Below are 12741 nucleotides of genomic sequence, written 5' to 3'. Positions count from 1 at the left end.
TAAAATCGTGCAAGCTATCCAACCTGTATATTCGACAATATTTGTGAAGGTCCACCTTTCGACCAACCAGAGTCAACCAGCGTGACTTTGAGCGATAACATGTGAAATATTTAAAAGACACAGCGAAAATGATACAGAAAAAAAAATGAGTGTCAGTACATAAGTGGTTTGAATTGAATTGAGAATTGAAGCGTGTGAAGCAACAGGATCCAGTGGCAGATCCAGAGGGGGCCATGGGGGTGATCGCTCCCTCCAAAGTCTGCGTCAGTGCACCGCCCCTCCTCACTTCAGTGCTTCTAGTCCCCCTCGTGTCACCAATTAAAACAAACGAGTCAAAGTTCTGTACGTTCACATTAACAGTATTTATGCTATGAAGGGTTTTTTCTGCTAGTAAAAGGAAAAAGTCGTGACCATGCCACCTTTTCTAGTGTTACTTTCGGCGACTGTGCCCCCTGAAATGAGTGGCTGGATCCAACCGTGAGGGAATCCAACACTTACACACTAGTTCAAACCATGGAATCCATCCAAAATCACAATGCACGCTTGATATTTTCAGACTATACTCACCTCTAGTGTATCATTTATGAAAACTGTATTGAGCCTCTCACTTGTTTAGTTCCACAGGGAAGTGTCTTGTTCTTTTTCATAAAGTTTTCCGTGATCCAAAGCTAAAACGAGACATTCTCATCCCACCATGCTGCATATCAAATAGATGTCACTGTCCCAACAAAGTATGCATTCCTTTTCCACATACCAAATTATTTCTTAATTCCTTTAGTCCAATTACCTATAAAGAATGTAACTACTTTTCTTCCTCTATTGCCTAACTGACCAATGTCACTGCTTTTATGGCTGCTGTTAAATGCGATGTTTACTCTTAGCAGCTTTTATTTGCTCTTTTTGCTCGTTTTTTTTTTACTACTTTGTACACTCTTACCCACTCCCTTCTGTAATGCACTGGGGCCCCGAAGGTACCGTAATAAATAAATCAATTTTCACTTGTTTTTCTTATTACTGTGTATACTCTTACTTACTTTCTTCTGTAACACATTAGGGTCCTGAAGATAATGCACAAATAAATAAATTAATTAATAGGCGGATCCGCATGCAGGACTTTGTTTCGGCAGCCAAACACACCATGCATATGTATAAGCCTTACGCTGTGCGATATCTGGACAGCAAGACAGTGTGAACATGCCTGAAACGTCTGATACCTCTGTGGATCCTGTGAAGGCCACTTTGTCTACATCTGGGTGATTGGAAATGGCAGCACCAGCTGTTTCTCCGAAGCCCGGAACTACGTTGACCACACCAGGGGGAAAGCCAGCCTTGGCCACGTAGCTGGCCACCAGTAGCGCTGTCAGTGGAGTCTGCTCTGCAGGCTTCACCACCACTGTATTGCCCATTGCCAGAGCAGGGCCGAGTTTCCACGACAGCATCAAGAGGGGCACGTTCCACTGCAACGATAAAAGGCAGCCTGCTGAAATAAGTGAGATGAGCGCTGCAGCTCTTCGACATTCAGTGATCCAACGACTGCCTTTCAAGTGGTAACGCAGCCCCGTACAACTCGATGTGATGCACGAAGATATCATATACGCCTATTCACAAAAAAAAGGAAAAGAAAAGAAACTATGGACAATCAACAGTTTACATCAGCAGTGATTCAGGTACTACGGAGTCGGGGCATCAAGCAACCTATTTCCGGCGAGATCAAACTATAGGTGGCAGCATCGTACCTGCGCAAGTGTGAATAGGCGGTCGGCGGCACGTATACAAATACACGCAGCAGCGCTTCGTTGTGTGCGGTCTGAGCTGATTGTCGGCGGATAAAATGCATTGACTATAGTTTGCTGTTAATATACTGAATCGGTGCACGGCACATATAAAACGTTAACATTACACATGAGTAAAGCGCATCCTGCCTTTCATAGGGATGCTCGCCCTGGGTGACTCCCTTCAAGCTTTCGTATTAAATCACGCCTTTGCTGTGTTGTTTGTACGTGGTTAGCTTGTGTTCCGCCTGCTACTCACTGCTGTAGCGTGACTGAACTACTTATTTACATCTTTGTCATCTGCTTACTACAAAAAAGAGAAAGATCGTAGAAGGGCCGCATATCTGTGCGATTCGTTCACTACCACCGTTCACATCTTATACACTTACGATTTTTTTTCCCTCTCATTCTGTTACCCATGAAATGTGAGACAGTCGATAAGTCTAGTCAGGAAAGCTTAGTGGCTCACGGCGCTTTGCGCTACACTGCGTTTATTACGTGTAAGCACATGTTCTTGCACCAGTAAAAATATAAAAATCTTATAAAGAGTTCAGCAGAAAGCTTTAATGGATAGATTACGTGCATGACGGTGCTTTAACAAAGGCTTGATTAATGGGGCAAGCATGTTTTTTTTTTTTTTTTTCAGACAAAAAATTACCACTGCTTTCCGTCGGTCACTAATAGTGCCACACAAATACTGAAAACAATGTAAAACAGATGAAATCTTCAGTGAAATTGTACGACATTGTATATAAGGCATGCAGTCCGAATTAATTTTACAAGTCTAGGCTCTTTAAAGCGTTCTTAAATCTAAGCACACAGTTGCACACGGTAACTTTGTTTTAAGTAGTGTAAGTACCGAAGTCTCACAGTTTATGTGATAATATTATTTCTGTGTAGTGGTATCACGGCCAGATAAACGCAACTAAGGCTCCTCGCATGATCGATAAACAGCAGTGCCATAGTTGTACACTTACCAACAACGAGCAAGCGCATGGCCTAGAGCCTTTTTTTTTTTTTTTACAACCGAGTCGCTATAAAAACGCTGCATTCGCACAGAATTTAATGGTCCTCATGTTTGAGCACATGCCAACAGCATTTTGTAACGTTTTTGAAACAGAAAGCAGCATCCACTCTGAAGTTATTCTGGTGAATGGATGGTATGACAACAATAAACAGCACTCTGGAAAGCTGCACTCCAGAGTGCTGTTACAATGCATTAGCAGCCGAGCAAGACCAAACGCTTTTGTATGTTGTTTCAGGCATACGTAGAAACAGTTACACTCGTGCTGACATGACCGGACAAACTACACTTTGAGAGCATGCATGACATACACACACATAGAAACAAGACATGGCTGGCCGACGACTCAAGGAGCACTCCACACTTCACCGTTTCGGAAGTTGCAGCCAGGCGGCGACTCTGCTAAATCTCGTAGCCAATACACAAACATTCTGAAAGAAATCTACAGTGAATCCACAGCCAATATAGTTCTACATAAATAAAGCGACAGAATCCCAATAAATAAGGGTGTAAGGCGGAAAGACACAATCTCTCCAATGCTATTCACCGTTTATGGAGAGTATCTTTCTAACCTGCGGTTCACTGATGACACTGCCTTGATGAGTAACTCAGGGGACGAATCACAGCGCCTGATTACTGAACTGGAAACAAAAAGCAGAAGAGTAGGTGTGAAAATTAATATGTACAAAACTAAAGTAATGTGCAACAGTCTTGGCAGAAAACAATGATTTGCAATAAGTGTAGAGATGCTGAAAGTTGTAAATTAATATGTATACTTAGGTAGTAACCGTGGAGCCGAACCATGACAGTGAAATAACTAGAAGAATAAGAATGGGGTGGATCATATTCGGCAAGCATTCTCAAATCATAAATGACAGGCTGCCACTAACCCTCAAGAGCAAGGTATATAACAGCTGCATATTGCCAGTACTAACCGACAGAGTAGAAACCTGGAAACTTACAAAGAGGGTTCAGCTTAAATTGAGGATGATACTGCAAGCGATGAAAAGGAAAATGATAGGTGTAACCCTAAGAGACAAGAAGAAAGCAGAGTAGGTCAGGGAAAAAACCGGGGTTAAGGATATCATAGTTGAAATCAAGAAAAAGAAATGGAAATAGACCGGGCCCATAGCACGTAGGTAGGATAACCACTGGTCATTAAGAGTAACTGACAGGATTCCCAGAGAAGGCAAATGCACGAAGGGAAGACACAAAGTTAGGTGGGCCGATGAAATGAAGAAGTTCACAGGTATAGTGTGGCAACAAAACGCACAAGACTGGGTTGATTGGCAGATCATGGGAAAGGGCTTTGTCCTGCTCTTTGCGTAGTGGGGTTATTGATGATAATGACTGCTTGGAGCAGTTACTATAAAATACTTTTCCCTTATTCTCAAGGTGTTATTCTTTCATGACAACGATAGTTTGTTCATTTTTTTACCTTTATTTCTTGAACTGGTGAAAAATTGCTATATTCTGCATGTTTAGTATTTTTATGAAAGAAAAAACACATTTTTTTAGCAAGAAATGTATTCACATTTCCTGTTTTATAAGTTTATATATGCCTTGGAGGTAGAAATTCGACTACCACCAATGCATGCTGCTTCCACTGCAAGATATGCTACTGCAATAAAAGCATGGTTGTTTTTTTTTTTTCCTGATGCATCTAGTGAAACTTTGTGGACAATCCAGAGTTGAATTTCAACGACTTTGATCTATTCTAACACGTAACAGAGAGAGAAAGAGAGAAAGACGACATTTATTAAATTAAAAAAAAAAAGGTGGTTCATTGCGGGTGGGGCCCTTTTTCTAAGGCTTCACTGGCTATAACGGCTCGGCGGGCCTTACCCAGGGTCGCCAGTTGGCTTCCCAGGGTCCTTTCAGTGAGTCGCGCCTCCCACGACCACGTATGTATTGGATGTGTATGTCCTATGTTGACTGTGACAGGTAGTGCAGTGGATGTAACTGATGTAACTCCTTGACAGTGCGTATCCAATTTCTCAGGCTACGTATACATTCAGTGTTTGTATACGAAGATGTATATCTTAAAATAGCCTCGCATTTAGTGAAACAGCAGCCAGTTTGAATAAATCAGTGCTCTGACTTTAGCAAGTGATCACAGCTGAGGATTAAGGAACACTTCATAGGGCTTTTGCCAGTTTTTTTGTGTTTTGTTTTGTGTTGCTTTATCCCTATGGTGCCATCGCACGATTAAAGTTCGGTTGGTCACGCATTGTAGTTTCCCAGTCTTTTACTTTGCTGTGTAGCTTACTCATGCTGTGTTTCCCTGTCTTTCTTTGTTGTTTTTACTCTTAATTCAAAACCTCTAAATTTCTTCTCAAAAGCGAAAATCAAACCACTGAGTCTCGCTCTGGCAATCTTATCATATGACGCAAAAAATTATCTTCTCATGCTCATGGCACATTCATGTCAAAAATTAACTTTTCACGCTTTTAAAGCTTGTGAAGGTTTTGTACAGTTTTCTAGTGCATTCACTCTTGTGCCGTCCCCTAGCAAGCTTTAATTTTTAGTGCTGAAGTATCTGTTTCAAGCTGCAGATGTGTGCTTTGGGTTTTTTTATCTGTGAGGAGCTGCATGTAGCTCCGTCTATTTGACATGCCTCCTCCACAGTTTTGATGATCTCAGTGCCTGCTTAAAAGAAAACGGCTAGCATTTCCCTCATCGAGCTTCTCTATTACTGGCTTGCAATGAGGAAGAGGCAGCCAGTATGCCCACATTCATTAGCAGCGTCCTTATCTACGGCAGCTGTGTCAAAGGGGCTCATACACAGTGCCGATGTAGCTTCAACAGTCTCCAACTCAGCTGACGGTTCTCGGCGACACTTGGTCGGTGGGCGAGCTCTGGACATTTTTGCCCTAAACAAATATGTCGGGAGACTAGAAAAAATACTTGGCACAGCATCCGGAAAAAATTTCGGAACTTCGTGCGGCATTTTCAGAACAACTTCTTTGATTAGCCACTAGTACAAGCAAAAGATTCCTTTCTCATCGAAGTGCTTCTCACACACATGCACTTGCCAGTAAATGTGAAACCACCAGATACTTGTCGCAGTATAGTGTGTTTCCACTTTATCTGCCATTCGCTCTCTAAGCAGCCAGAACATAGACACCTTTTGTCATTTCCCTTATGACCGGATCGACACTCATGTAAGCCGCATGTACCTGGCAACCTTTTCTATCTTCAAGCACAACACGCACAACAATGAAAACGGCACGGTGGTGCGGCTGCCGGTGTCTACGCGATGCCCCAGGCTACCCCGCGCGGGGATGCAGCACCGCCCCACGGCCTCTGCTTGCAGCATACAAAGCTCTCCTGTAAAATTACGGTGGAGCTTCATGATCAGTAAAATATTGAAGGGCTCTAGTAATACTGCTGCATATTATGTCAAAGAAGGAGCAATAGGGCTTATTTATGGAGTGGTGCCTAACCCTTTGGACTGTCAAAAGGCAGGTTATATTGAACTTGTTTCTTAGTCCCAAGGGGCAGAATTAAAAATGCAGTCGATGGTCTGTAAGACAGTATTAGGGTGTTGTGTTCGGGCTCCGTTATTTACCCACAGGGTCTTAGTAATAATTCATGACAGCCCCGCCGTGGTGGTCTAGTGGCTAAGGTACTCGGCTGCTGACCCGCAGGTCGCAGGTTCGAATCCCGGCTGTGGCGGCTGCATTTCCGATGGAGGCGGAAATGTTGCAGGCCCGTGTGCTCAGATTTGGGTGCATGTTAAAGAACCCCAGGTGGTCTAAATTTCCGGAGCCCTCCACTACGGCGTCTCTCATAATCATATGGAGGTTTTGGGACGTTAAACCCCATAAATCAATCAATGATTCATGACATAATTTTTCAAGGCATTTAAAGACCATAGTACTTATTTGTATACTGTTTAAAAAAAGTTCAATTATACTATGTACAAAAAACAACAAAATATTTCACATGCAAAATATTTCACACTATCGCAAAAAATATTTCACACTATGAAATATTTCACGCAAAATATTTCACACTATCGCAATCAGTATTTTTGGCAAAAACACCTCAAAACATTAGGGTGAGTTTTATGTGGTTCGTAGTCCTTGTACTGGAGAACAGGCAAGCACAACTCTGTTGTTGGTTATTTAATAAAGTTACAGGACCAACGCTTGCAGAATTCTTCCTCACCGAGGACGAACAATTCAGCTTTGAAACGGTCGGTTACAACGTTGTATATTCACATTAAGATCGACCACTGGTTTTTGTGGGCCCCTGCCTGGCTCACTGCCGCACTTCTGTTTTCCCACAAGGAAAACATTGCGGCTGCCAGCAACACACGTGCCAGGGCACCACTCAGGCACCTGCCCTTTTTCGACTATATCTAACGGGCGGTACAGCCTGCCCACGAGAGACTGGAAGGTCTTGGCCACACAGCAAGTTAGCAACGCGTGTTTATTATGCTCGTGCTCCATGCAGTGCACGCACTACTCTGAGCAGGCGATATGCCATCCGTACATCCGGTCCATCGTAAGCAAGACGGTCCATCCAGAGCACCACACTACATCCTGAATGCTGCCTGACAGACAGCTAGGGGCAAGCAGGACCCGCAGCTAGTATTCACCAGTAACTACTGTGCCAACTCTGTGTTGCGAATCTCCAGGAGCGAATTATTCAAGTTTAGAGCGTCTATTCTTCTATAGATAACTATGACAAGCCTTTAGAAGAGTGTCGGGTTTAACACCTTAGGCCCCGGGGGCTGCGTTTGCGAAAACAGGAGACTTTGCACCCCTAGGAAATACGTCACAAGTTTTCTGGCGGAATGTTCTTCTGGTAGCTGTAACCCTCAACACAAACGTACCTGCCAAAAAGATGGCCGAAAGGATGTTCCAGCCACCCTTCTCGCGAGGCAAGCCTAACTGTTCATATTTGACAAAGGAGATTTTTGCATTCCGAAAAAATCTAATAAGCTGCGATTTGACCCTGCGTGCAATTTGGTCGGGCATTGCTAGTGAATTGGACACAAACCAGAGGTGACCAGTAAAGACACTCATGAGTAAATACTGGCTTACATAATACGAGAATTTAACCTTTAGGGCCCTGAGATATGAAGTTTTAGCACCTTCACCTTGTCCTCCCAGCTCTCTGAGGTCGTTTCGTTCCCTTGATAGCTTACTCCTAGAATACGTACTTTATCTATGACGAAAATGCCGTGCAGGTATTTACAGAAAAAGTTAGTTACTGAAAAAGAAGCCGATGTTTATTGTGAGGTCGCTAATAATGCCATTATATAATTTTATAATAAGATACAAAACTGTTTAGGGAAACCAAACGTCAGCAGAGCGGCGAAAATGTACTTATGCTCTACTCCGTCGAATGCTTGTGCCTGGTCCACGAAGGTGAGCCATCCCTTCACTTGTCTCTGTCTTGTGCATTCTATAATATACCTGTCTAGCATATTGACTGTTTGGGTGTTACGGTGCACCACTGAGCATGACTGCCAAGATGTGATGAGAGAGCACATGACTCCCTGTAGATGCAGGGTTAGGGCAGTGGTTAAGATTTTGTAGTTTGTCCCCAACAACGTAATTGGGCACCAATTACGTGGGTCCTTGAGGTACTGTTCACTCTTTGGAAGCAGGATAATCTTGCCGTAATTAAACGACGGTGGGAGCATGTGTCTACTTACAAATATGTTCCCCCCTCACATAAGGTGGGTCCTATGATGTCCCGCAGCAAAACATCTATAGAGGTGACGCATTGCCGTCGTGAGCTCCTTAGCTTTATGGGAGCGACAAAACTACAATACTCCTTATCAGAGAGTTGAGGGAGAGTACTTAGAAATGAATGATTAAGAAGCGATTCCAAGTCAAGTTGCAGTTCATGTGAGCCCATGTTTTCAAAAGGTACGCAAAACCTAGCGATGTCCTGTCCGCTCAAGTTACACGGTTTTCCATCTATCTGCCCGAGTCAGGCGCTGTTGATGTAGGGCAGTTCGGCAGCAGTGCATGTTGGAACTGCACACTAAAAGCTACACCTTTTGCAGGCATTTCTTGCGAGCATCTGCGCTACTCTGTGACATCACAGCAAGCAAGGAAATCGACGACCTGGCGGACAACTGTCGCCCGCTGTTTGATCAAGATTGCAAGATCGTCGTCACCAGAGGGCAACGTGTCCCACTGAGATATAAAGCCTGCGGGAACATCGCTTCGTCTGCAGTCTGGCAGCAGTGCACTTTGGAACTACGCACTAAAAGATACACCTTTTGCAGGTGAGATAAACGTTCTCGGTAATATTGAAACCGCTATTTTTCCTTACCTTTGTGCACTGCTGCCGGACTTCTTTGTTTTGTTTTTATTGATTATAGCTGCCCGAGTGCATTGAATGTATTTTGTTTCCACCCTATGATGCCGAAGGACTCGCGTGACACAGCTAAGGCTATCGATGACTTGTGCCGCGAATTAGGAAGAGCTATGAGATGGAACACTGATACATTGTTCACCAAATTGTCTAATAAACATCGCCTCTGCCAATTCACGTGCGAACAATGTATCAGTGTTCCATCTCTATCATTGTATGATAATAAATTTGATTTTCTATCCGATAGATTGTTGTTATAGTTGGTTGGTCTCTTCTTGTGATTCTTCGCATGCGTGAGGGTTTTATAAGACGAGCTTCAATTCAATAAAAGTCAGTTGCGAGTGTGCGCTTTTCTGAGTCTCATCTTTCGTCTTTTAAGTTTGCGCCAACGATGTTCTGTACAGTTACACACCAACTAGCCCGACAGCATACGTTACTGTGTTACGATATTGCATTTTCGAAGGTTCTGAAGAAACAGCAGAGCAAAAAAAAAAAAAGTAAACCATAGATTACAAATGCCTTGCATAAAAATACAAGGAAGAAGAAATACCGGATGTTCTACGCATTTGTCAAATCCCGTTACATGAATAGGCTAAAGGAATACAAGAAGTACAAAAATAAATTTATTATGAGTTGAAACAGGCCAAAATGAACTATTACACAGATGTTTTCAGCCGAATAAGCAATGACACAAGGAAAATCTGGGATGAGGTCAGAGACCTGCTGGGCCACAAACCTCACAGCAATTTAACTTTCATAGAGACAGAAGCAGGTGTCCTTAGTAATGTTAATGCAGCAACAGCATTCAACAAGTATTTCATAACAAGCTGTAACACCCAAGATGACACCGATAACGGGATCTACATCTGCTATTAAAAAATTATAGCATTACCAATACAATTCTGTTAACCCCTGTTACATGCACTGAAATTGAAAAAAAGTATTAGGAAAATAAAAAACAAATTTTCAGCAGGGTACGACGAAATACAACCTGTGCCGATAAATCTTTCTTTCACCACGGGCATTTTCCCAGACAAGCTGAAAATTGCTCGCGTGTGCTCTATCTTTAAAGGTGGCAATTTGAAACACGACCAACTATCGGTTCATATCAGTGCTACCTGTTCTATCGAAAGTTTACGAAAATGCGTTGAACAAGCAGCTTCAGGATTTCTTGAATAAATACTGTGTATAAGTCATGCACAATATGGCTTCCAAAAAAACAAGTCGACAGAGTTTGCATTATTGCAAATAAATTTTATCACATAATAGGTAATTTTGAGAAAATATTGTGCACAGTTGGGCCATTCATATATCTGCATAAAGCGTTTGATACTGTATGTTATGACATCCTCTAATATAAATTAAGCTCATGTGGTATACAAGGAATTGCACATGACCTATTGAAAAGCTATTTAGCAAATTGGTACCAATTTGTGAGCATAAATAATGAGCAAACAGATTACATCATGGTGAAGAAAGGAGTACCTCAGGGATCCATTCTGGGTCCCCTCCTATTTATAATTTATATCAATAATCTTTACCACATTCCAGATTGCCCCAAACTAGTAATGTATGCAGAGGATACAAACTACTCTTTTGAGGGTTCTTCACTTGTCGACCTTGAACGTAACGTGAATGTTTTTTTGAACCAGCTCTCGTCATGGTTGAAACTTAATAAGTTGTGCTAAAGTGCAAATAAGACCAAATACATGCTGTTTGCCTCCGTGAACAAGACAAGAAATTTTAATATGACTGTTAGCTACCAGGGCCATATATTAGAACAAGTTACCAGTCAGAAGTTCCTAGGTGTCTGGTTTCGAGAAGACTTATATTAGAACGAGCATATAATGAAGTTAAAGTCAAAACTAAGTGCTATTGCTAAGTGCTAAGTCCTATTGGCTGCTTATACAGGTTAAATTCTTTCACACCACTGTGGCTAAAAAATATCCTTTATAACACACTGTTTTACTCACGACTTTCTTACTGCGCGCTTGTGTGGGTAACTACAACCCTAACGAACTATTCCAAATTGGTTATTTTGCAAAAAATGGTGCTTCGACAGGGATGTACCTTGTCACTTTTGTTATTTATGCCGTATCTCCAGGGACTAGAAGCCCAATTAGAAGGGAGTCGACTCGGCTTTAGCCTTTCTTTTGTCAAGCAAGGAAAACACTTTGTGAACAGTCATTACCAGCCTTGATGTATGCAGATGATATAGCATTAATAGCCGACAAAAAGGAAGATCTGCAGGGACTGATAGACATCTGTGGTAATGAGGGAGATGGGTTAAAATTAAAGTTCAGCAGGGAAAAATCAGCAATCATGATTTTCAATGATACTAAAGGCAGTGCGCATAATATAGATGAAGTTACACTAGAAATAGCGGATAAATACAAATATTTGGGCGTATCGATAAATAACGGGATGAGTACCTTAGGGAGCACGAAAGATACGTAATGACTAAAGGTAACAGAAATGCAGCTGTAATGAAAAGTAGGGCACTGTGTAACTACAGTAGGTATGACATTGTGAGAGGAATTTGGAAAGGTGTCATGGTCCTGGGTTTGACGTTCAGCAATGCGGTCTTGTGCGTGAAATCAGAAGTTCAAGGAAGATTGAAAATTAAACAACGTAGCATAGGTAGACTTGCTTTGGGAGCCCACGGGAATACCCCAAATCAGGGGGTACAGGGAAATATGGGATGGACATCGTGCGAGTGCAGGGAAGCTAGTTGCAAGATAGCATTTGAGGAGCTATAGAGAAAAATGGAAGAAGGGCGTTGGGCTAGGAACGTTTTCTGTTACTTGTAGATGAAGAATGTCGATACTAAATGGAGGAAACGAACTCGAAAATTGCCAAGCAAGTATTTAAACAACAGCAGAATACCAAGTAAAAAAAAAACATCGGTTAAGAAAAGGTGAAGGAAACGAGGGACATGGGGAAGATGAGAATGCTTACGAAATGATTGATTTGTTGGGTTTAATGTCCCAAAACCACCATATGATTATGAGAGACGCTGTAGTGGAGGGCTCCGGAAATTTCGCCCACCTGGGGCTCTTTACCGTGCAACCAAATCTGAGCACACGGGCCTACAACATTTCCGGCTCCATCGGAAATGCAGCCGCTGCAGCCGGGATTTGAACCCGCGACCTGCGGGTCAGCAGCCGAGTACCTTAGCCACTAAACCACCGCGGCGGGCGGTGCTTACAAAATCATCACTGGAGACCTACCGAACTTTCAAGCAGGAAATTGTAAAAGAAAAGACCTACGATAATTCTCGAGGTAGTTCTCTGCTGTTCGAGGCCAGAACGGAACTATTGCGGCCCAAATACGAAAGCACAGACAGTACGAAGTGCGTGTGGAGGGAAGGAGGAAATGGCTAAACATTTCCTAATGTTCTGTAAAGGGCTCCTCCCTATAGTCCAAGATAATGGAGCCGAATTTTTCAAAGCATTGAGGTTTAGGTATAGTGAAGGCAAAATAGACTTTAAACGGGTAGAAATAACCAAGAGGAGGGTAACTGATTGGCAGCCACAATCAAGGCGCGAGTTAGGCTATATTAACTTTAGGCTCCCGATCTAATTGGCAAAGCTAAATCTGCCC

The 12741-nt window shown here is 42.6% G+C and overlaps 1 protein-coding gene and 1 long non-coding RNA gene across 5 annotated transcripts in view; one reads left to right on the top strand and one right to left on the bottom strand.

Annotated features, from left to right (window-relative positions):
- LOC119163944 (aldehyde dehydrogenase, mitochondrial) overlaps positions 1-12741 on the bottom strand; it is a 153139-nt gene that overhangs the window by 53688 nt on the left and 86710 nt on the right. For all 4 annotated transcript variants that reach the window (XM_075870767.1, XM_037416031.2, XM_075870766.1 and 1 more), the window contains one exon: positions 1215-1457. In XM_075870767.1, the coding sequence (XP_075726882.1) occupies positions 1215-1457 (243 nt within the window). The remainder of the gene's footprint in view (positions 1-1214; positions 1458-12741) is intronic.
- Positions 8062-9484, top strand: LOC142768762 (uncharacterized). Its single transcript, XR_012885435.1, has 2 exons — positions 8062-8177; positions 8825-9484. It is a non-coding gene; the product is annotated as an uncharacterized LOC142768762 (long non-coding RNA).

The sequence above is a fragment of the Rhipicephalus microplus genome, chromosome 8, assembly GCF_043290135.1.
Source record: "Rhipicephalus microplus isolate Deutch F79 chromosome 8, USDA_Rmic, whole genome shotgun sequence".
Taxonomy (NCBI): Eukaryota; Metazoa; Arthropoda; class Arachnida; order Ixodida; family Ixodidae; genus Rhipicephalus; species Rhipicephalus microplus.
This window is presented reverse-complemented; position numbering and strand designations above follow the sequence as displayed.